The 25,377-nt window shown below is 39.9% G+C and overlaps 2 protein-coding genes and 1 non-coding gene across 3 annotated transcripts; 2 read left to right on the plus strand and 1 right to left on the minus strand.

Moving 5' to 3' along the window:
* The first annotated feature begins 122 nt into the window (after positions 1 to 122).
* On the plus strand, positions 123 to 9,506 carry LOC131367160 (uncharacterized). Its single transcript, XM_058412424.1, has 13 exons — positions 123 to 255; positions 3,333 to 3,426; positions 4,057 to 4,228; positions 4,473 to 4,571; positions 5,257 to 5,370; positions 5,458 to 5,525; positions 5,864 to 6,051; positions 6,905 to 6,987; positions 7,403 to 7,526; positions 7,818 to 7,978; positions 8,804 to 8,877; positions 9,229 to 9,310; positions 9,498 to 9,506. The coding sequence occupies exons 1-13, from the start codon at positions 123 to 125 to the stop codon at positions 9,504 to 9,506; spliced, it is 1,401 nt and encodes a 466-aa protein (XP_058268407.1).
* Positions 9,507 to 13,958: 4,452 nt separating this feature from the next.
* trnam-cau (transfer RNA methionine (anticodon CAU)) lies at positions 13,959 to 14,030 on the minus strand. Its single transcript has one exon. It is a non-coding gene; the product is annotated as a tRNA-Met (tRNA).
* A 73-nt stretch (positions 14,031 to 14,103) lies between these two features.
* On the plus strand, positions 14,104 to 24,860 carry LOC131367161 (uncharacterized). Its single transcript, XM_058412425.1, has 13 exons — positions 14,104 to 14,236; positions 18,710 to 18,803; positions 19,434 to 19,605; positions 19,850 to 19,948; positions 20,634 to 20,747; positions 20,835 to 20,902; positions 21,241 to 21,428; positions 22,285 to 22,367; positions 22,783 to 22,906; positions 23,198 to 23,358; positions 24,184 to 24,257; positions 24,609 to 24,690; positions 24,852 to 24,860. The coding sequence occupies exons 1-13, from the start codon at positions 14,104 to 14,106 to the stop codon at positions 24,858 to 24,860; spliced, it is 1,401 nt and encodes a 466-aa protein (XP_058268408.1).
* Positions 24,861 to 25,377: the final 517 nt, after the last annotated feature.

Below are 25,377 nucleotides of genomic sequence, written 5' to 3' on the forward strand. Positions count from 1 at the left end.
ATAACGTCCACACTTTCTGCAAGTGCTGGCCTTCCACTCACCTAATGTATGCATGTGGTTGACGTGGCAGAGGTGGTTGAAATAATGAAGTTGGAGGAACACTGCCTGGCTGATGGACCATCATGGAGGGTGGAGTGCTGCTGGGCTGGGGAGTGCTGGTGGCTGAGGGTCCAGGGTCCACAAATGTGGGTTCGGTGTGGGGACCATGCTTGATAGAAGTGCTGGGCTCGATGGGAACAGCACCAGCTTGTGCAAGTATGCCTAAAACAACATGATGAATAAAATATACATTAACAGTCTACATATATGGCAGAAAAATTTAAGCAATGGGTAAAGAGTTTAGGTGAGATATTTCAGATATAATATACTGAGACATTTTCATGCCAAAGTCTCCTCAGTAACTTGAGTTGGAGAATCTGGAAAAAAGTGATGAGTGTCCACAGGCCTGCATTGGACATTTACTTATCTGTAACATAAAAAAAAGACTGTCAGTTGGCACATGACCTATAGATTACATGGTATGGCTTTATGTCTTTTCTATACATACCCTCTGGTGAGGAGCAGGTCTGTCGCCAGCTGCAGAGGGCCACACACCTGTGCTGGAAAACTGCCATGGCCTTCTATCAGGTTGAGGTCAGGACTCTGTCCAGGCCAGTCAGGTTTCTCCACACCAAACGTGCTCATTCATCTTTGTGGACCTTGCTAGTTGGAACAGGAAGGAGCCATCCCCAAACTGTTCCCAGAAAGTTGGGTGCATGAATTGGAATGCTGAAGCATTAAGAGTTCCTTTCACTGGAACTAAGGGGCCAAGCACAACCCCTGAAAAACAACACCTGAATACAATGATTTGGAGGGGTGTCCCAAAACTTTAGGCACTATAGTGTACATGAATCAGTAAATAAGCTTTGCATTTGTGAAGTATGAACGGGGCAAAGCAGCTGTGACATATGCTGACATTTGGTTTGTTACAATAACACAGCATTCAGTGATATTTTACTTATCGCACAGCCTGAACAATTTGAGCAAAACAGAATCTACAGGATTAATGACAGATATATGGCACATATGTACAAATTAATTCATAAACAAAAAACAACAACAAAAAAAAACATCTAAAATCAGAATTCTGATTAAAGAAAGGTATGGGAACATTACTGTAACATTAGTTTGTAGTTTTAAAAAATAATTCCCATTTGGAAAAATTCCTGTGATAAGAGCCTGAAAAAAGTTCTGGAAACAGCTGGACCTACTGTAAAAGCAACTTTGGTGAATATTTGTTGTCAGCAGTAACAAAACGTTTTAAGGACAGTTTGTTAACAACCAGATGTTATGTGTGTGTGTGTGTGTGTGTGTGTGCATGGTGTCCTAGGTGTGATGGAATCACATCACATCCCATTCAGGATGTATTCCTTCCTCTTGTTCAATGTTACCAGATTTGACTTTGGTTGGATTTACCACGAACTTGGCCAACTTTTTCTCAGTGCCAAGAGACTTGGCCAACTTTTTCTCAGTGCCAAGAGACTATTAATAGTTTTACATACACACACACACACACACACATATATATATATATATATATATATATATATATATATATATATATATATATATATATATATATATATATACATATATGTGTGTGTGTGTGTGTGTGTTATCAGATAAAATTAATTACTTGTTACTCATGGAAAAGGAAAATAAAGGACAAAGCCCAGAATGTTTGGTAAGCAATAAAAATTCCTTCGGAAACTCAGAAACTCGTGATAAACTGGAAAACAAGCAGGGAGACTAATTTCCATTATCTGACAATTGAAGACATTCCAAAAATTGCAAAAAAACATATTTACAGATTTTTTTTGGTCAACATTTGGGAAATGAATATAATGAAATGTGATGAATGAAAGTAGCAGTACCACTTATACTCTAAAAACAGAATAAAAGAATAAAAATAGTGTTTCATGCGTCACTGCTGATGTACAAACACAATATATGAATAAATTAGTCTATGAATTCATTTGTACAAGAATTTATGAATGGGATTAATTCACTTGTACTGTAGCAATTTTATGAATCTGTTTTGATCAACACTCAAGGCCTTATTCACACAAGGTTTTGTCCTAGTACTAAACCTATGCTTGTAAACTGGGGTAGTTGACATTTTCTTAAGTGGCGAATGAATGATTTTTATTAAGGAACATGACTTGTTCAACAGTACAGGGACTGAGTCTGTCACTTTTTATTTACTACTTCCACTGCCTGTTACAGTATTCTCTCACACTGGACTGAGGCAGCAGGTTTCTTGGCTGGTTTCATGCTAACAGTTTAAAAGCATTGTCTCTATTCACTAGTGAAGCGGATGACTCTCGATATCTGCACTAGGGAATCTCGTCAGAATTCAGATCCGAAGCTTCAGACGTCACATAGCACGTTGCCTTGGAGAGCTTCTGTGACGTGTTTCACTCATCACAAGAAAACTGCGAAGGTGTCGCTATTCAGATTGCATACCAACCTTGGAAGGTAAGGAAGTGTTTCTGATAACTAGCGCTCTAAATTAGCCAACTAGTACACTATAACTAGCGCTTAACGGAAATGTATATGGTAAGCAGTGAGTAGTAGCTGTAACGATATGCCTCTGTTGTGTTGTTATTTATTCACTTTTTTAAACTTTTATTCTTTATATTTTGGCCTTACTAAACTATTATAAACTACTAAACTAAATATTTGTCGCTGAAAGGAACTCACTACGGTTATTAAATGTAGCACGGAAATGTTTTAAGCTATAGTATGATATTTTTGATCAAACTATCTACGGTCTTAGAACTAGTTAGCATTTGCGCTCTCGCTCTCTCTGTCTGTCTCTCTCTCTCTCTCTCTCTCTCTCTCTGTCTCTCTGTCTGTCTGTCTGTCTCTCTCTCTCTCTCTCTCTCTGTCTGTCTCTCTCTCTCTCTCTCTCTCTGTCTCTCTGTCTGTCTCTCTCTCTCTCTCTCTCTCTCTCTCTGTCTCTCTCTCTCTCTCTCTCTCCCTCTCTCTCTCTCTCTCTCTCTCTGTGGCTAGGTTGTGAACATTGACTAGCTCACTGCTCTTGTCACTACTGTTAGCAATATTGTGGTGAAAACATTGATTTTACAAAGTGCCATCTCCATGTCTTCACAGTGATTTACTGAAAAATGTTGAAAAAACGTACAGGAATAAAAACCAGCAGCCTGGACTTTGATGCACTGGGTAAGAGCGTAGTAATGTGTAAATGAGTTATCAGTGATGAACATGTAGCTGTTATAGTAAAAATGACACGTCTGTGATGTGGTGTGTGTGTGTGTGTGTGTGTGTTACAGAGGAGAAGGCCAGTCTGAAGAGGCAATATAAAATGATGCAGGGTGATTTGGAGGCCAGCAAAATCCATTTCCAGGACATTATCCGCAAGCAGTGGTCAGTCAGATAGTCCCCGATACACATACATGCTGTTTTTTTTTCTGAACACTCCACATCTTGAGGGATCTCTGCCTCATAGCTCCTGGGTTCTGGTTCGATCCAGAGCTCAGGTTACTGTCTGTATGGAGTTCTCCTCATGTCTCTGTGGGTTCTTTATGGGTTCTTCAGTTTCTTCCTACTGTACAAAGAACATGCCAGTAGTTTGATTGGTGAATCTAAATTGGCTCTATAGGTGCGACTCCATCTACTGGCATGTTTTTGGGAGGTGGGTAGATCCAGGTAGTCCTAGATCATTCCCAGTGTTTCTTGGGATAGACTCCAGATCCACCGCCACCCTGACCAGGATAAAGTGCTGGGAACTTATAGGAACCTCACGTTTTGATTTTGACTCTTTAACATACTCTTGAAGAATATGTTGAATTTTACTTGTACAGTTTTTGTTCCAGTCATAATCACAAAGCATGTTTTTTTTTTATCATGAAGACTACGATTAATTTAGTTTTATTGTTGATGACAGAATTAATTTCCCAGTTTAAATTCTCATTCAATTTGTCATAGTATTCATAATTATTCATGTTATTATCATTTTGTAAACACATCACTCTGTTCACGTGTGTTGCCTGTTAGTCTGGAGGAAAATCAACTGCGTAAGGAGTGCAAGAAATTGGAGGAGAAACTGCGTGTGCCTCAGAGTCAGCGGCTCAGGCAGGCTGACATCCGCTGTGTCCAGCAGCTCCGGGCTCTCCTGAAGCGCCGCGACGAGCTCGACAAGTGTGTGGAAAAAGAGAGACTCATTCAAGTAAAGCTTGAGCAAAAGGTGATGACCTTCAGACATCACACACACACACAGCAAACATACACAATAAAGTCACATGCTGTTCATTTAGCAGCATCCTGTTTTCAATATTATGCCACACATATCAATATTATACCTTGTCTAGACAGTGTGTATGTCTTTGAAGGACTACACATTTTATCCTAACATTGATTTTAAAGAGCCTTAAAAAGTATGTTTTGTGACAAACTTGACTGTATTTGAACAGATCCAGAGTGTTCAGAAGAAACTGGAAGAGCATAAGCGGAAGGCTCACGCTCGCCACACTGAAGAGGTCACTCACAAGCTGGAAAATAAACTGGAACGCGTGAGTTAGAGTTGTTAGATTCTGTGTTACAAACAGGTCATAAGGTGCATCTCAAGTCACATAGTAGGCTATTTCACACCATTTTGTAGCATAAATAAGTTGAGTTGTGTATCCACACTACAAATTCCATCAAGACGAAGTGATGCACTTATTCACCAAAATAAAAACAAAGTGTGGAATGTTGGTCACTTCATGCCCTCAACCCTCACAGCTACCAGGCGCTGAGACTGGACACTGCGGTGGACAAGACATCTTACAGATGTCTTTTAAATTAGTGAGCTCTTTCTGTGAGCTAAGAGCAAAAGCTGGCCTAGTGGAAAACTACAGCTAAGTAACGCAAATGTGCAAACAAGTTAAACATGGCAACCTTTGCAGCCACACAATAAAATAGAACAAACTGTAAAGCAGGAAGCTGTGAAAAACATTGCATACCCTCGGGTCAGACTGAAGAAGATAATTTAGCAACACAATATAGATGCAGAGTCACTGTTACCACCCTATAGTTGATTATTTTCCCAAAACTGCATATCACAGCAATCTTCCCTGTGAAATAATATGGTATAAATATCAGCTACTAACTCCAACCTTTTAGCGTGACTGTAAAGCAGGGTTTTATTTGTTTTTTAAAAGTTGTAATATTTACCTCTGTAAACTTTTTTCTTGTCCTTCATTTACCCACCTACAGACTCTCATTCGCCACAACAAGAAGGTGGTGAAGAAACATCAGCTGAAAGAGGAGATAGAGAAGCTGCAAAAGGACCATGTTCATTTCCAGCAGCTGCACCACTGTCAGCATGAGGTCAGAGCTTATAGTGTGACTAGGGTCAGGATTTAATCACATGCATGAGAAGCCTGTGGTTAACGCAGGAGATGTTCTCTTTTACAGGAGCTTCAGAAAGTCCAGCAGGAGATTGCTGAACTCATGACCATGATAGAGGAAGAACATGATGTCAGGTGAACTGAATTTACTGCATTTATTTACATGTATGAGTACCATGTGGACAGGATTCACTTTTTGCTAAACGAAAATAGATAGTAAAATGTTTATGTTTATGGTGTTTTAAGTGTTACACCAGCACTGTAGAATTCTCAAATCTAATTGGACAGAAAGTGTTGATTAATTTTCTATAAGAGCTGCCCTTCATATGAAAATCACAGATCTGTATTAATCATTCTGATCCCTCCAATAATCAGATGAATGATCATATTATAGTTATTATTATTATTATTATTACTATTATTATTGTTCGTGTGTATGTAAACAGGCTCTGTGTTTTTTGTGTGATGTTCAGGGAGAAAATACTGACAAAACTGGAGAATTTGAAGGAGAAGAATGAGAAGAATAAGAAGAAACGGCTTCAACAAATCGCTGAGGTGGATGAGCTGAAGAGGCAGCTTGAAGTGGAGCAACGTCTTGATAAGTTCATAGAAACTAAGTGTCGTGAGAGGAAAGGACTGGAGGAGGCACAACTCAGACGCGGTGAGAGCTCAAAAATATTGGCACCTTTGGTAAAAAAGTTATTTCATGGTCTAGTTAAGTCTCTCATTGGAAATATGAGAGAAATTTAAGCTTATTTGAAGTTATTCTGAAGAAAATATAAAACACTTAATGACTTAATATCATTCCTATAATGCCTGATGATGAAGTTTCCTCATTATTTAATCATCTAATCTTCACCTTGTTGAAGAAAGAGCATTGGGAATTGACCTTTGTGTCACTCTATATTTATTCCCCAGTAAAACAGGAAGTCATGGTTCTCTTATGACATCCTAATCACTCATAGCCAAATGAAAGAGTAAAGTGTATAATGCAGCCTTGCTTGAGTTAAGGTTTATTTACAAGAATTTGTAAGAATAGCAATAAGGTGTATAACTACAGGGTTTTAATTTTTCTTGGAAATTTATTTGAGTGAAATGTTGGAGAAGTGACAGATTAAGCTTATTAACCATTTATAATTGTTTTACCCAACATTACAAAGAGTGGCAATAATTCTAGAGCTGACTGTTTTAGATTATATTATTTACCTAGTTCAGTTAACCAGACTAATATAGTTGGAAACTTGGATGATGATGATGATGATGATGATGATTGCAGAAATGAAGAAGCAGCAGTTGATCAAATTAGAGAATGAAGCATTAGAGGACCTTTTCCGTCGGCTCAGGGAGGTGACCGGCGAGGAAGATTTGGAAATGCTCGTGACCAAATGTTTACAGCGTGAGTCAGCTCTGTCTAATCTCCATCTAATTTCAGATGATTAATGCTTCAGATTGGATCAATAAAGGTTGTGTCTAATTTAACCTGGTTGCTGTATAACATTGTGTATTGTTTACAGGTGAAGAAAAGTTCATCTTTTACTATAGATACCTTACTGAGCAAAGAAAAGAGATTGAGGATTTGAAAGCTGAAATCAGATCGGTAAGTCAAAATCAACATTTTTTACTATTTTTCCAGTAATCTAAATATACCTGATCAGCCAGGAGATGAAGCTAACAAAGTCAGTGTAACTAAGAAATAATAGATAATTTCCAAATCAGCATTTTGTTCACTGAATGTAAAAACCATGACAACATGTGACTTCAGACTCAGATAAGATGTGTTTAATTTAAATACCTAAATAAGTACAATTTATTCATGGAAGGTTGACCTTAATTGCTGTACGTAAATAAGAGCATAAAAATATAAGTGAACAATAGAAATGACATGGAAATTTTTAAAAACAAATCTGAATCTGACCCATCTGAAGTCATCACCTCTTTTTATGTTCATATGAAACATCACAAACACGCTTACCCGAAAATAGCTCACTGTGTGTTCCTGTTCCCTGATCCAGACAAAAGAGGAGATGGAGAAGTTGAGAGATCGGAGATCGGAAGAACCCCCCACCCTCAATCAGCAGAGAGACATTGAATCTCAGATCCAGGAACTCACTGAGATCCTGGATCAGCTTAATACAGGTGAGACAAGGAGGTGCTGACTAAATAATATGTAAACAAGTGCTCTAGCACATACTGCAAGTGCACAAGATCTATACCTAAATGCTGAGTTGTGTAGAGTTGTGCAGTGTATAGAAAACAGGGTTTTGTTATTTCACTGGATTTATAATTTACAAGCACAAGTAAAAAGAAATTGAGATTTTGGGTAAAACAGATACAGTGCAAGTTTTTTTTTAATGAGATCCTTAGAACATGTAAAAAAGGTTTTTGTTTCACACATTTTTGTGTGTGTGTGTGTGTGTGTTAATGTAGGGGTGAGCGACTTGTATCATGAGATCGGTTGCGATCCTCCGTTGGACAAAGTGCTCAGTTGTCCAGGTTGGCTTAAAGACTCCAGCCTTACAATTCACCTGAGGCTACTGGCCCAGAAAACCAGTGAGCTGGTCGCTGTCCAGAATTTCATCAAATTCAAGGTACAGTAACGATGAAACAAGATCCACGTGTCCAACATTTCTTGTTTTTAGTGAGATCGTCTCTTGCACCTGGTTTGAATAGGATTAGGACTTTTTGATTCACAGCGCCGTGTTTTTTACTTTTTATATTCTAATCTCTGTGTATTTGTGAGGTGTAAAATAGTAAGTGGTGTAATCAAAATATGTTAAAAGATATGTTAAAATACATTTAAAGCCGCTCTGCTATTAAGAATGTTGACGTTCTGAGTTTGATCACTTAGTGTCACTCTGATGTAAATCCAGCGCTTAGCTTCAGATCTGTTCCTCTTCCATCTTTTCACACCATAATTCTGTTAATTCTATAGTCTTGCATTCATTTTACTCACATTCTAAATAAGAGGACATCAGCAGGACAAATATTAACAATTAGAGGAGATTTCAGGAATGCAGTCAGGAAATTTTCATTTTCCAGGAATCAGTAAAAACTGTTGTGTGAAATTAATCACATCTCCACTCTCTCCACTTCTAAAAATATTTTAAAAACCAAACTGACGCAAGATAAACTTTTAATCTACAAACTTCACATATAAAGCTACTCACTTCAATTAAAGTGTAATGGTGGCAATCAGTATTATTTCTTTCTTTTTTTATTATACTGTATTAGATAATATAAGATAGCTTTCATCCCATAGTTGAGAGAGTAAAGGAGACAAAGTTTGTCCTCCTATTGTACAGGGTTTTGATGTATTTGATATGTCTCTGTTTACGGCAGATTCGGGTCAGTAGGAGTTTTGTTCTAGTTCGGACAGCTCAGACTGAGTTATCTGTGTTGTTTTCTCTTAACAGGATCAGGATCAGGAACTAGCTCAGGTGCCGGCTCTTGTCGTTCAGCCTCCTGCCGAGCAGCCTCTTGAATTTAGGTAAGTGTGTCAAGACTGTAAGGCTGAAAATGTTAAGTTACGTCTTACAGGTGATTTTTTTTCATCATGCTCATCATGATTTTCTCTGACTTTCTTTGTATTCATGTTAGTAAGTTGATAAATGCCAATCAGACTTGTATTACCAAGCCTGTTCTTAACACAACTGATTTGCATTTGCCCCCAAATTATAATAAATAATATTAATTTATTTACCAATTATATTTACAGTTCAATGATATACAATTCATACAATATTTATAAATATTTAAATACAATTCAGTACAATTATAATTTACACAGACTAAAAAAACCTCAGGATTTGTGCATGACCAAGTTATGTTTATACTCCAGTGATATGGATCAAGTGAGTATCCCCGATTATGACAAGCGACCTTTGACCCTGGAAGAACTTCGCCAGTTCGTTACGAAAATGGTAAGAAAACACAAACACACACATACACACACACTTATACACACATACACACACACACTTATACACACATACACACACACACTTATACACACACACACACACAGGAAGTAGTCTTTGGTTTAATCACGTTACATGGTGCTTTGGTTTTAAGTTTTAAACTGTGTCTCTGTGCAGATTCTTGAAAAAGAAAAAGTGAAGCGTGAGGCAAGGGTCAAGAGGGCCCGGCTTAAGAAAAGTCAGGGCTCTGTCCATCCAAAGACCCTCACCCAGTGAAAAATGAGACTGGTCCCACCATCTCTGAGGGTAAAGCCACTGACTGTCTTCAAACAACGTCTGAAGAACTACCATTTCCAGAAGCACTTAAACTTTCTTTCCCTGTTTTTATGTATTGTCACAGTATATGTTAAAGAAATAAAAACACCAATTTTAGGCTAATGGTATCCTAAGTCTGTAACCTATTGAACCAATGTTAATGTATTCAATGATAGAGACTTAAAGCACTTTTGTACTTCGCTCTGACGCTTCTGCCAAATGCCAGAAATGTAAATGTAAAAGTGAAAAGCCAGAGGTCTGTCCATCCAAAGACAGCCCCATTGTAAGAACTCGCTGGATGCGGGAGAGTTAGAATCCATATGCGGATCTTTATTGAAATCAACAGGCAGAATCGTAAACGGCAAGGCAGGCAAAAAGGCCAAAACCGGAAAGCAATAACTAGGCAAACAAAACCAAAACAGAAACTGAGAATCGAAGAATCAGGAAAAAAGGCAAACACACGCCTCCCATTCCACAGCGTGGTTCGAGGTGCTGGAATAAATTAGTCGTGCTGCTTCCTTTAGTTGCCACAAACTTCAGACATATTTTACAGCGGGCTTTGGCTTGTTTAACGTCTGAAGTTGCAAACCCGAACCATTTCCATGCAATTGAAGAAACCGCACCTCTCTTGGAAACAAGCTGCTTGGTTTCGTCAGCGCATGCTGCCATGTTGTATTTAGTACTTCCCAAGTGTAAATCACAGAGAGGCGTCGCAAAACTACGGAAGCTCGCTGCGCCAAACCAAAAGTGAAATCGTAAAATCGATTTTCGTTTTTTCAACATCGACATTTTCAAATTAATTCAAATTAATTTCGACAAATTCGAATTAATCGATAATGACGATTAATCGCGCAGCTCTACATGAACACAGTCAATATTCCGGCGAGGGCTCCCTCTGGCGGTCTGGACCTGTGAACACCGTGACAGAACCCCCCCCTCTAGGAACACCTCCAGGTGCTCTACGCCGGGGGTGACCCCTGGAACGAGGAGCGGGCCTGTTGGGGAATTTAAGGTGGAACTCCTCGGTGAGGGCTGGGTCCAGGATATCCGAAGCGTTCACCCAGCAGTGCTCCTCCGGGCCATACCCTAACGGGCCATAGGCTAACGCGCCATCGATGTCCAGGGGCGGGGGCGGTTCCAGAGGTGAAGGGGTGGAGCCGGTGGGTTTGTGATAGGGTTTGAGCAGGGACATGTGGAAAGTAGCCAAGATGCAGTAGGTTGGGGGTCTAAGTTGAGTCTAAGATTCTTAGTGGATAACCATACCTTCTGGCCCACTTGGTATTCATGCTGAGGGCGTCGCCAGCAGTTCGCCTGGATCTCCTGTCTCCTCACCGCCCGCTGAAGTCTCACATGAGCCCGTTCCCAGGCCACCTGACTTCTTCTAGACCAGTCCTCCACACTCGGGACACAAGACGGTTCTCCAGACCAGGGGAATAGTGGAGGCTGGTAGCCTAGAATACATTGAAATGGAGTCAGCCCAGTGGATGAATGACGTAAAGAATTCTGGGCATGTTTTTATGAAAACTGTGTTCTTTAAAATGATATTTGTAAGATTACGTTAAAAAACAACAACAATTAATTCCATATTCATAGTTTGAAAAATCTTACACTGATTGTCTGTATCCTTGAGGAAACAATTTTCCTCCAGGTTTTTTTTTTTTTTAAAAACTAATGATCATGTCAAAGCTTTTTAGTCTAACGATGATATTTAATTTATTTAATTACAAACATCGGTGTTGTTTAAAGTTAATAAAAATGGAATTGATCACAACAGTGGGTTTATTTGTGAACACTGCTAGACAATCATATAAAAGCCAGCAAATGGATAACTAACGCCTGGGACCCCCGCCCTATGCGGGGCTCGACCCCAGACGCCCGTGGTGTGTGTGCGCACGCCAGCACACGGTGTAATGAGACCCATGCGCAGGATTCAGCGAAGCACTGCTTACACTGATAACAATCATGGACCAGGACACAAACACAAGGATCCCTATTTATAGGGGTAGACATTAGGGCTAATGGGATACAGGTGACACAATCAGGATAGGAACAATAGGAAGGGCGTAACAAAAGACACACAAAGAAGCAGGCTTCCAAGGTTCACCTGCCAGCGCCCTCTCTGGGCCTGGCAGGGAACTGTCCAGCTGTTCCTGACATAACCCCCTCCTCTAAGGCGCAGCTCCCGAAGCGCCCAACCTCCGCCTAGGGGACGCCTCAGGAGTAGGCGGAAGATGTAGTTCATAGAGGGGAGATGCAAGGCCTGATGTAGTTCATAAATGCAGTCTATGGCGATGCCCCAGGTCCCAGGGGTAAGTTGACATCCGGCCCTAGAAAAAAAACGGGAGGGAAGCGTCTTCCACCCGTGGTGCCGAGCGACGTTCTCCACGGAAACTCCATCGCGGAGCGGCGTCCCCGGCTGACAAGGTGGTGGAAGCCCGCCTCCAGTGGGACCGATAAAAAGGGGGTGTCCCCCATGGCCTGAAGTCGAGTGACGTCCTCCTTGTAAATTCCCTGGGGGAGCGACGTCCTCGACCATAACGAAGATGGGGACACCTCCCTGGGGAAACGGGGAAAAGGATCCGCCGGATGCCATCCACCGGTTGTCCAGGGCTCTAGCCAGCAGACTGCAAACCCTTACCGAAGACAGGAACTAGCTGGGAATCCCGCTGGGTCTCAGAAATGGTCCATGATTCTGTAACGTCTGGGACCCCCGCCCTATGCGGGGCTCGATCCCAGACGCCCGTGGTGTGTGTGCGCACGCCAGCACACGGTGTAATGAGACCCATGCGCAGGATTCAGCGAAGCACTGCTTTTATTACATTTAAGACGCGACATAGGGAAACAAACGTAACACTAGACATGGTGTGGTTAACTAAACAAAACAAAACCTAGACCTTAGCTTGGACATGGAACCTAGCAAACAAAACCCCAACAGAAACCACGGTACAGATAACAATCATGGACCAGGACACAAACACAAGGATCCCTATTTATAGGGGTAGACATTAGGGCTAATGGGATACAGGTGACACAATCAGGATAGGAACAATAGGAAGGGCGTAACAAAAGACACACAAAGAAGCAGGCTTCCAAGGTTCACCTGCCAGCGCCTTCTCTGGGCCTGGCAGGGAACTGTCCAGCTGTTCCTGACAATAACCATGTGTAACACCCTCACCGCCTGATGAGGACAGATATTAATCATTAAATCAGAAAGACACATCAGACTCTGAGCTGCTGCTTTCCTCAGAATGGTTTTATTATTTGAATTATTCACATTATTTACATGAATCAATCGGCAATTTACATATTTGCCGATAAAACTTACACGAAAAGAGTTGAAAGAAGAATAAAGAAAAAACCTTACACATTAACCAATATTCTTTAAAAATAATACACATATATCTCCACTCTTTTTTTTACATTAATGTATCTATCCCCTGTTTCTTGCTTATAACAACTTGGGTTCTCACCAGTGTATTTACGTTGTGTTGGTGTGATTATGGAGAAAGGAAGAGGCCAGTTGTGGCTGTGTAAAACACACAGCAGCTCTCTTTTATTTGGATAGGTTTCTCTTCAAAGCAGGCACAATGAGATGAGTAGGCAGACATCCTTTCCAAAAGCAAACAGGTAAATAGGTTCCTTGCAGCTCTAATATGTTGGTGCATGGTACACCTCACCACAACTCACTTTTTTAAAAAGGACAAGACAACACGTGGTAGGTTCATGGTCTAATTCTTGGCCAGTGTTCTGTATGAAAACTGCCTAAACATTTGAAGGCCATTCCTTCGAGGTATTCCAGCTGATGCATTATAAACACTTGCACATCAGATATGTTGATTCTCTTACCTTTCATTAATTTTAGAACTTCCTGTGACCATGCAGACTTGATAGAGTAGCACAAACATAACATGATAATATAAAAAAAAATACCATTGAAATTATAGCAGGTTTAACATAATCAAGAGAAATAATATATTTGCTATAAAATGGATCTACTCACGCCATTCACAAAGAGAAATACAAGGTAATGTGACAATATCAGTAACTAGTGCAGCACGCTTACACAGAAACAGCAATCATTGCCAGCCAAAGTTATTATGAGCAAAGTCACACAATGAACCAGAAATCATCAGAAGCCTCTGGTTGGACAAAGCCCCATAATTTGCAGAGACCCTAGTTTTAGCAAAGTCCAAAACGGAACAGAAGAAGAAAAAAGCTTCAACACTTCACCAGATTAACAAACAGAAGCCTTTATTATTATTATTATTATTATTATTAAGGCCATTGGTTCATGCTCTGCCTGAGGGGCATTGTTGGTGTAAACAAAAACTGTGCCTAGCAGAGGATGGTTTCGATCCATCGACCTCTGGGTTATGGGCCCAGCACGCTTCCGCTGCGCCACTCTGCTCAATGCACACCCCAGATGGGACTCGAACCCACATGCTGAAGTTGGAGGAACACTGCCTGGCTGATGGACCATCATGGAGGGTGGAGTGCTGCTGGGCTGGGGAGTGCTGGTGGCTGAGGGTCCAGGGTCCACAAATGTGGGTTCGGTGTGGGGACCATGCTTGATAGAAGTGCTGGGCTCGATGGGAACAGCGCCAGCTTGTGCAAGTATGCCTAAAATAACATGATGAATAAAATATACATTAACAGTCTACATATATGGCAGAAAAATTTAAGCAATGGGTAAAGAGTTTAGGTGAGATATTTCAGATATAATATACTGAGACATTTTCATGCCAAAGTCTCCTCAGTAACTTGAGTTGGAGAATCTGGAAAAAAGTGATGAGTGTCCACAGGCCTGCATTGGACATTTACTTATCTGTAACATAAAAAAAAGACTGTCAGTTGGCTCATGACCTATAGATTACATGGTATGGCTTTATGTCTTTTCTGTACATACCCTCTGGTGAGGAGCAGGTCTGTCGCCAGCTGCAGAGGGCCACACACCTGTGCTGGAAAACTGCCATGGCCTTACGAGATTTTTGAGGCTTCAGTAGTAGTAGAAAATCTGTTGAAAATCAACAGCCTGGCTCGCAGTCACACTCTAATTCATCCCAAAGGTGTTCTATCAGGTTGCGGTCAGGACTCTGTCCAGGCCAGTCAGGTTTCTCCACACCAAACGTGCTCATTCATCTTTGTGGACCTTGCTAGTTGGAACAGGAAGGAGCCATCCCCAAACTGTTCCCAGAAAGTTGGGTGCATGAATTGGAATGCTGAAGCATTAAGAGTTCCTTTCACTGGAACTAAGGGGCCAAGCACAACCCCTGAAAAACAACACCTGAATACAATGATTTGGAGGGGTGTCCCAAAACTTTAGGCACTATAGTGTACATGAATCAGTAAATAAGCTTTGCATTTGTGAAGTATGAACGGGGCAAAGCAGCTGTGACATATGCTGACATTTGGTTTGTTACAATAACACAGCATTCAGTGATATTTTACTTATCGCACAGCCTGAACAATTTGAGCAAAACAGAATCTACAGGATTAATGACAGATATATGGCACATATGTACAAATTAATTCATAAACAAACAACAACAACAAAAAAAAACATCTAAAATCAGAATTCTGATTAAAGAAAGGTATGGGAACATTACTATAACATTAGTTTGTAGTTTTAAAAAATAATTCCCATTTGGAAAAATTCCTGTGATAAGAGCCTGAAAAAAGTTCTGGAAACAGCTGGACCTACTGTAAAAGCAACTTTGGTGAATATTTGTTGTCAGCAGTAACAAAACGTTTTAAGGACAGTTTGTTAACAACCAGATGTTATGTGTGTGTGTGTGTGTGTGTGTGTGTGTGTGCATGGTGTCCTCACATCACATCCCATTCAGGATGTATTCCTTCCTCTTGTTCAATGTTACCAGATTTGACTTCGGTTGGATTTACCACGAACTTGGCCAACTTTTTCTCAGTGCCAAGAGACTTCTTACTGTCACCACTATGATGTGGCCATATTAATAGTTTTACATACACACACACACACACACACACACACACACATATATATAATATATATATATATATATACACTATATTGCCAAAAGTATTCGCTCACCTACCTTGACTCGCATATGAACTTAAGTGACATCCCATTCCTAATCCATAGGGTTCAGTATGACGTCGGTCCACCCTTTGCAGCTATAACAGCTTCAACTCTTCTGGGAAGGCTGTCCACAAGGTTTAGGAGTGTTTATGGGAATTTTTGACCATTCTTCCAGAAGCGCGTTTGTGAGGTCACACACTGATGTTGGACGAGAAGGTCTGGCTCTCAGTCTCCGCTCTAATTCATCCCAAAGGTGTTCTATCGGGTTGAGGTCAGGACTCTGTGCAGGCCAGTCAAGTTCATCCACACCAGACTCTGTCATCCATGTCTTTATGGACCTTGCTTTGTGCACTGGTGCACAGTCATGTTGGAAGAGGAAGGGGCCAGCTCCAAACTGTTCCCACAAAGTTGGGAGCATGGAATTGTCCAAAATGTCTTGGTATGCTGAAGCATTCAGAGTTCCTTTCACTGGAACTAAGGGGCCAAGCCCAGCTCCTGAAAAACAACCCCACACCATAATCCCCCCTCCACCAAACTTTACACTTGGCACAATGCAGTCAGACAAGTACCGTTCTCCTGGCAACCGCCAAACCCAGACTCGTCCATCAGATTGCCAGATGGAGAAGTGCGATTCGTCACTCCAGAGAACGTGTCTCCACTGCTCTAGAGTCCAGTGGCGGCGTGCTTTACACCACTGCATCCCACGCTTTGCATTGCACTTGGTGATGTATGGCTTGGATGCAGGTGCTCGGCCATGGAAACCCATTCCATGAAGCTCTCTGCGCACTGTTCTTGAGCTAATCTGAAGGCCACATGAAGTTTGGAGGTCTGTAGCGATTGACTCTGCAGAAAGTTGGCGACCTCTTCGCACTATGCGCCTCAGCATCCGCTGACCCCGCTCCGTCAGTTTACGTGGCCTACCACTTCGTGGCTGAGTTGCTGTCGTTCCCAAACACTTCCACATTCTTATAATACAGCTGACAGTTGACTGTGGAATATTTAGGAGCGAGGAAATTTCACGACTGGATTTGTTGCACAGGTGGCATCCTATCACAGTTCCACACTGGAATTCACTGAGCTCCTGAGAGCGACCCATTCTTTCACAAATGTTTGTAAAAACAGTCTGCATGCCTAGGTGCTTGATTTTATACACCTGTGGCCATGGAAGTGATTGGAACACCTGATTCTGATTATTTGGATGGGTGAGCGAATACTTTTGGCAATATAGTATATATATATATATATATATATATATATATATTTATATATATGTGTGTGTGTGTGTGTGTGTGTGTGTTATCAGATAAAATTAATTACTTGTTACTCATGGAAAAGGAAAATAAAAGACAAAGCCCAGAATGTTTGGTAAACAATAAAAATTTCTTCAGAAACTCAGAAACTCGTGATAAACTGGAAAACAAGCAGAGAGACTTATTTCCATTATCTGACAATTGAAGACATTCCAAAAATTGCAAAAAAAACATATTTACAGATTTTTTTTGGTCAACATTTGGGAAATGAATATAATGAAATGTGATGAATGAAAGTAGCAGTACCACTTATACTCTAAAAACAGAATAAAAGAATAAAAATAGTGTTTCATGCGTCACTGCTGATGTACAAACACAATAATATGAATAAATTAGTCTATGAATTCATTTGTACAAGAATTTATGAATGGGATTAATTCACTTGTACTGTAGCAATTTTATGAATCTGTTTTGATCAACACTCAAGGCCTTATTCACACAAGGTTTTGTCCTAGTACTAAACCTATGCTTGTAAACTGGGGAGTTGACATTTTCTTAAGTGGCGAATGAATGATTTTTATTAAGGAACATGACTTGTTCAACAGTACAGGGACTGAGTCTGTCACTTTTTATTTACTACTTCCACTGCCTGTTACAGTATTCTCTCACACTGGACTGAGGCAGCAGGTTTCTTGGCTGGTTTCATGCTAACAGTTTAAAAGCATTGTCTCTATTCACTAGTGAAGCGGATGACTCTCGATATCTGCACTAGGGAATCTCGTCAGAATTCAGATCCGAAGCTTCAGACGTCACATAGCACGTTGCCTTGGAGAGCTTCTGTGACGTGTTTCACTCATCACAAGAAAACTGCGAAGGTGTCGCTATTCAGATTGCATACCAACCTTGGAAGGTAAGGAAGTGTTTCTGATAACTAGCGCTCTAAATTAGCCAACTAGTACACTATAACTAGCGCGCTAACGGAAATGTATATGGTAAGCAGTGAGTAGTAGCTGTAACGATATGCCTCTGTTGTGTTGTTATTTATTCACTTTTTTAAACTTTTATTCTTTATATTTTGGCCTTACTAAACTATTATAAACTACTAAACTAAATATTTGTCGCTGAAAGGAACTCACTACGGTTATTAAATGTAGCACGGAAATGTTTTAAGCTATAGTATGATATTTTTGATCAAACTATCTACGGTCTTAGAACTAGTTAGCGTTTGTGCTCTCGCTCTCTCTGTCTCTCTCTCTCTCTCTCTGTCTGTCTCTCTGTCTCTCTCTCTCTCTCTGTCTGTCTCTCTCTCTCTCTCTCTCTCTCTCTCTCTCTCTCTCTCTGTCTGTCTCTCTCTCTCTCTCTCTCTCTCTCTCTGTCTGTCTCTCTCTCTCTCTCTCTCTCTCTCTCTCTCTCTCTCTCTCTCTGTCTGTCTGTCTGTCTCTCTCTCCCTCTCTCTCTCTCTGTCTGTCTGTCTGTCTCTCTCTCTCTCTCTCTCTGTGGCTAGGTTGTGAACATTGACTAGCTCACTGCTCTTGTCACTACTGTTAGCAATATTGTGGTGAAAACATTGATTTTACAAAGTGCCATCTCCATGTCTTCACAGTGATTTACTGAAAAATGTTGAGGAAACGTACAGGAATAAAAACCAGCAGCCTGGACTTTGATGCACTGGGTAAGAGCGTAGTAATGTGTAAATGAGTTATCAGTGATGAACATGTAGCTGTTATAGTAAAAATGACACGTCTGTGATGTGGTGTGTGTGTGTGTGTGTGTGTGTTACAGAGGAGAAGGCCAGTCTGAAGAGGCAATATAAAATGATGCAGGGTGATTTGGAGGCCAGCAAAATCCATTTCCAGGACATTATCCGCAAGCAGTGGTCAGTCAGATAGTCCCCGATACACATACATGCTGTTTTTTTTCTGAACACTCCACATCTTGAGGGATCTCTGCCTCATAGCTCCTGGGTTCTGGTTCGATCCAGAGCTCAGGTTACTGTCTGTATGGAGTTCTCCTCATGTCTCTGTGGGTTCTTTATGGGTTCTTCAGATTCTTCCTACTGTACAAAGAACATGCCAGTAGTTTGATTGGTGAATCTAAATTGGCTCTATAGGTGCGACTCCATCTACTGGCATGTTTTTGGGAGGTGGGTAGATCCAGGTAGTCCTAGATCATTCCCAGTGTTTCTTGGGATAGACTCCAGATCCACCGCCACCCTGACCAGGATAAAGTGCTGGGAACTTATAGGAACCTCACGTTTTGATTTTGACTCTTTAACATACTCTTGAAGAATATGTTGAATTTTACTTGTACAGTTTTTGTTCCAGTCATAATCACAAAGCATGTTTTTTTTTTTATCATGAAGACTACGATTAATTTAGTTTTATTGTTGATGACAGAATTAATTTCCCACTTTAAATTCTCATTCAATTTGTCATAGTATTCATAATTATTCATGTTATTATCATTTTGTAAACACATCACTCTGTTCACGTGTGTTGCCTGTTAGTCTGGAGGAAAATCAACTGCGTAAGGAGTGCAAGAAATTGGAGGAGAAACTGCGTGTGCCTCAGAGTCAGCGGCTCAGGCAGGCTGACATCCGCTGTGTCCAGCAGCTCCGGGCTCTCCTGAAGCGCCGCGACGAGCTCGACAAGTGTGTGGAAAAAGAGAGACTCATTCAAGTAAAGCTTGAGCAAAAGGTGATGACCTTCAGACATCACACACACACACAGCAAACATACACAATAAAGTCACATGCTGTTCATTTAGCAGCATCCTGTTTTCAATATTATGCCACACATATCAATATTATACCTTGTCTAGACAGTGTGTATGTCTTTGAAGGACTACACATTTTATCCTAACATTGATTTTAAAGAGCCTTAAAAAGTATGTTTTGTGACAAACTTGACTGTATTTGAACAGATCCAGAGTGTTCAGAAGAAACTGGAAGAGCATAAGCGGAAGGCTCACGCTCGCCACACTGAAGAGGTCACTCACAAGCTGGAAAATAAACTGGAACGCGTGAGTTAGAGTTGTTAGATTCTGTGTTACAAACAGGTCATAAGGTGCATCTCAAGTCACATAGTAGGCTATTTCACACCATTTTGTAGCATAAATAAGTTGAGTTGTGTATCCACACTACAAATTCCATCAAGACGAAGTGATGCACTTATTCACCAAAATAAAAACAAAGTGTGGAATGTTGGTCACTTCATGCCCTCAACCCTCACAGCTACCAGGCGCTGAGACTGGACACTGCGGTGGACAAGACATCTTACAGATGTCTTTTAAATTAGTGAGCTCTTTCTGTGAGCTAAGAGCAAAAGCTGGCCTAGTGGAAAACTACAGCTAAGTAACGCAAATGTGCAAACAAGTTAAACATGGCAACCTTTGCAGCCACACAATAAAATAGAACAAACTGTAAAGCAGGAAGCTGTGAAAAACATTGCATACCCTCGGGTCAGACTGAAGAAGATAATTTAGCAACACAATATAGATGCAGAGTCACTGTTACCACCCTATAGTTGATTATTTTCCCAAAACTGCATATCACAGCAATCTTCCCTGTGAAATAATATGGTATAAATATCAGCTACTAACTCCAACCTTTTAGCGTGACTGTAAAGCAGGGTTTTATTTGTTTTTTAAAAGTTGTAATATTTACCTCTGTAAACTTTTTTCTTGTCCTTCATTTACCCACCTACAGACTCTCATTCGCCACAACAAGAAGGTGGTGAAGAAACATCAGCTGAAAGAGGAGATAGAGAAGCTGCAAAAGGACCATGTTCATTTCCAGCAGCTGCACCACTGTCAGCATGAGGTCAGAGCTTATAGTGTGACTAGGGTCAGGATTTAATCACATGCATGAGAAGCCTGTGGTTAACGCAGGAGATGTTCTCTTTTACAGGAGCTTCAGAAAGTCCAGCAGGAGATTGCTGAACTCATGACCATGATAGAGGAAGAACATGATGTCAGGTGAACTGAATTTACTGCATTTATTTACATGTATGAGTACCATGTGGACAGGATTCACTTTTTGCTAAACGAAAATAGATAGTAAAATGTTTATGTTTATGGTGTTTTAAGTGTTACACCAGCACTGTAGAATTCTCAAATCTAATTGGACAGAAAGTGTTGATTAATTTTCTATAAGAGCTGCCCTTCATATGAAAATCACAGATCTGTATTAATCATTCTGATCCCTCCAATAATCAGATGAATGATCATATTATAGTTATTATTATTATTATTATTACTATTATTATTGTTCGTGTGTATGTAAACAGGCTCTGTGTTTTTTGTGTGATGTTCAGGGAGAAAATACTGACAAAACTGGAGAATTTGAAGGAGAAGAATGAGAAGAATAAGAAGAAACGGCTTCAACAAATCGCTGAGGTGGATGAGCTGAAGAGGCAGCTTGAAGTGGAGCAACGTCTTGATAAGTTCATAGAAACTAAGTGTCGTGAGAGGAAAGGACTGGAGGAGGCACAACTCAGACGCGGTGAGAGCTCAAAAATATTGGCACCTTTGGTAAAAAAGTTATTTCATGGTCTAGTTAAGTCTCTCATTGGAAATATGAGAGAAATTTAAGCTTATTTGAAGTTATTCTGAAGAAAATATAAAACACTTAATGACTTAATATCATTCCTATAATGCCTGATGATGAAGTTTCCTCATTATTTAATCATCTAATCTTCACCTTGTTGAAGAAAGAGCATTGGGAATTGACCTTTGTGTCACTCTATATTTATTCCCCAGTAAAACAGGAAGTCATGGTTCTCTTATGACATCCTAATCACTCATAGCCAAATGAAAGAGTAAAGTGTATAATGCAGCCTTGCTTGAGTTAAGGTTTATTTACAAGAATTTGTAAGAATAGCAATAAGGTGTATAACTACAGGGTTTTAATTTTTCTTGGAAATTTATTTGAGTGAAATGTTGGAGAAGTGACAGATTAAGCTTATTAACCATTTATAATTGTTTTACCCAACATTACAAAGAGTGGCAATAATTCTAGAGCTGACTGTTTTAGATTATATTATTTACCTAGTTCAGTTAACCAGACTAATATAGTTGGAAACTTGGATGATGATGATGATGATGATGATGATTGCAGAAATGAAGAAGCAGCAGTTGATCAAATTAGAGAATGAAGCATTAGAGGACCTTTTCCGCCGGCTCAGGGAGGTGACCGGCGAGGAAGATTTGGAAATGCTCGTGACCAAATGTTTACAGCGTGAGTCAGCTCTGTCTAATCTCCATCTAATTTCAGATGATTAATGCTTCAGATTGGATCTGTAATAAAGGTTGTGTCTAATTTAACCTGGTTGCTGTATAACATTGTGTATTGTTTACAGGTGAAGAAAAGTTCATCTTTTACTATAGATACCTTACTGAGCAAAGAAGAGAGATTGAGGATTTGAAAGCTGAAATCAGATCGGTAAGTCAAAATCAACATTTTTTACTATTTTTCCAGTAATCTAAATATACCTGATCAGCCAGGAGATGAAGCTAACAAAGTCAGTGTAACTAAGAAATAATAGATAATTTCCAAATCAGCATTTTGTTCACTGAATGTAAAAACCATGACAACATGTGACTTCAGACTCAGATAAGATGTGTTTAATTTAAATACCTAAATAAGTACAATTTATTCATGGAAGGTTGACCTTAATTGCTGTACGTAAATAAGAGCATAAAAATATAAGTGAACAATAGAAATGACATGGAAATTTTTAAAAACAAATCTGAATCTGACCCATCTGAAGTCATCACCTCTTTTTATGTTCATATGAAACATCACAAACACGCTTATCCGAAAATAGCTCACTGTGTGTTCCTGTTCCCTGATCCAGACAAAAGAGGAGATGGAGAAGTTGAGAGATCGGAGATCGGAAGAACCCCCCACCCTCAATCAGCAGAGAGACATTGAATCTCAGATCCAGGAACTCACTGAGATCCTGGATCAGCTTAATACAGGTGAGACAAGGAGGTGCTGACTAAATAATATGTAAACAAGTGCTCTAGCACATACTGCAAGTGCACAAGATCTATACCTAAATGCTGAGTTGTGTAGAGTTGTGCAGTGTATAGAAAACAGGGTTTTGTTATTTCACTGGATTTATAATTTACAAGCACAAGTAAAAAGAAATTGAGATTTTGGGTAAAACAGATACAGTGCAAGTTTTTTTTTAATGAGATCCTTAGAACATGTAAAAAAGGTTTTTGTTTCACACATTTTTGTGTGTGTGTGTGTGTGTGTTAATGTAGGGGTGAGCGACTTGTATCATGAGATCGGTTGCGATCCTCCGTTGGACAAAGTGCTCAGTTGTCCAGGTTGGCTTAAAGACTCCAGCCTTACAATTCACCTGAGGCTACTGGCCCAGAAAACCAGTGAGCTGGTCGCTGTCCAGAATTTCATCAAATTCAAGGTACAGTAACGATGAAACAAGATCCACGTGTCCAACATTTCTTGTTTTTAGTGAGATCGTCTCTTGCACCTGGTTTGAATAGGATTAGGACTTTTTGATTCACAGCGCCGTGTTTTTTACTTTTTATATTCTAATCTCTGTGTATTTGTGAGGTGTAAAATAGTAAGTGGTGTAATCAAAATATGTTAAAAGATATGTTAAAATACATTTAAAGCCGCTCTGCTATTAAGAATGTTGACGTTCTGAGTTTGATCACTTAGTGTCACTCTGATGTAAATCCAGCGCTTAGCTTCAGATCTGTTCCTCTTCCATCTTTTCACACCATAATTCTGTTAATTCTATAGTCTTGCATTCATTTTACTCACATTCTAAATAAGAGGACATCAGCAGGACAAATATTAACAATTAGAGGAGATTTCAGGAATGCAGTCAGGAAATTTTCATTTTCCAGGAATCAGTAAAAACTGTTGTGTGAAATTAATCACATCTCCACTCTCTCCACTTCTAAAAATATTTTAAAAACCAAACTGACGCAAGATAAACTTTTAATCTACAAACTTCACATATAAAGCTACTCACTTCAATTAAAGTGTAATGGTGGCAATCAGTATTATTTCTTTCTTTTTTTATTATACTGTATTAGATAATATAAGATAGCTTTCATCCCATAGTTGAGAGAGTAAAGGAGACAAAGTTTGTCCTCCTATTGTACAGGGTTTTGATGTATTTGATATGTCTCTGTTTACGGCAGATTCGGGTCAGTAGGAGTTTTGTTCTAGTTCGGACAGCTCAGACTGAGTTATCTGTGTTGTTTTCTCTTAACAGGATCAGGATCAGGAACTAGCTCAGGTGCCGGCTCTTGTCGTTCAGCCTCCTGCCGAGCAGCCTCTTGAATTTAGGTAAGTGTGTCAAGACTGTAAGGCTGAAAATGTTAAGTTACGTCTTACAGGTGATTTTTTTTCATCATGCTCATCATGATTTTCTCTGACTTTCTTTGTATTCATGTTAGTAAGTTGATAAATGCCAATCAGACTTGTATTACCAAGCCTGTTCTTAACACAACTGATTTGCATTTGCCCCCAAATTATAATAAATAATATTAATTTATTTACCAATTATATTTACAGTTCAATGATATACAATTCATACAATATTTATAAATATTTAAATACAATTCAGTACAATTATAATTTACACAGACTAAAAAAACCTCAGGATTTGTGCATGACCAAGTTATGTTTATACTCCAGTGATATGGATCAAGTGAGTATCCCCGATTATGACAAGCGACCTTTGACCCTGGAAGAACTTCGCCAGTTCGTTACGAAAATGGTAAGAAAACACAAACACACATACACACACACTTATACACACACACACACTTATACACACATACACACACACACACAGGAAGTAGTCTTTGGTTTAATCACGTTACATGGTGCTTTGGTTTTAAGTTTTAAACTGTGTCTCTGTGCAGATTCTTGAAAAAGAAAAAGTGAAGCGTGAGGCAAGGGTCAAGAGGGCCCGGCTTAAGAAAAGTCAGGGCTCTGTCCATCCAAAGACCCTCACCCAGTGAAAAATGAGACTGGTCCCACCATCTCTGAGGGTAAAGCCACTGACTGTCTTCAAACAACGTCTGAAGAACTACCATTTCCAGAAGCACTTAAACTTTCTTTCCCTGTTTTTATGTATTGTCACAGTATATGTTAAAGAAATAAAAACACCAATTTTAGGCTAATGGTATCCTAAGTCTGTAACCTATTGAACCAATGTTAATGTATTCAATGATAGAGACTTAAAGCACTTTTGTACTTCGCTCTGACGCTTCTGCCAAATGCCAGAAATGTAAATGTAAAAGTGAAAAGCCAGAGGTCTGTCCATCCAAAGACAGCCCCATTGTAAGAACTCGCTGGATGCGGGAGAGTTAGAATCCATATGCGGATCTTTATTGAAATCAACAGGCAGAATCGTAAACGGCAAGGCAGGCAAAAAGGCCAAAACCGGAAAGCAATAACT

The sequence above is a fragment of the Hemibagrus wyckioides genome, linkage group LG16, assembly GCF_019097595.1.
Source record: "Hemibagrus wyckioides isolate EC202008001 linkage group LG16, SWU_Hwy_1.0, whole genome shotgun sequence".
NCBI classification, from domain to species: domain Eukaryota; kingdom Metazoa; phylum Chordata; class Actinopteri; order Siluriformes; family Bagridae; genus Hemibagrus; species Hemibagrus wyckioides.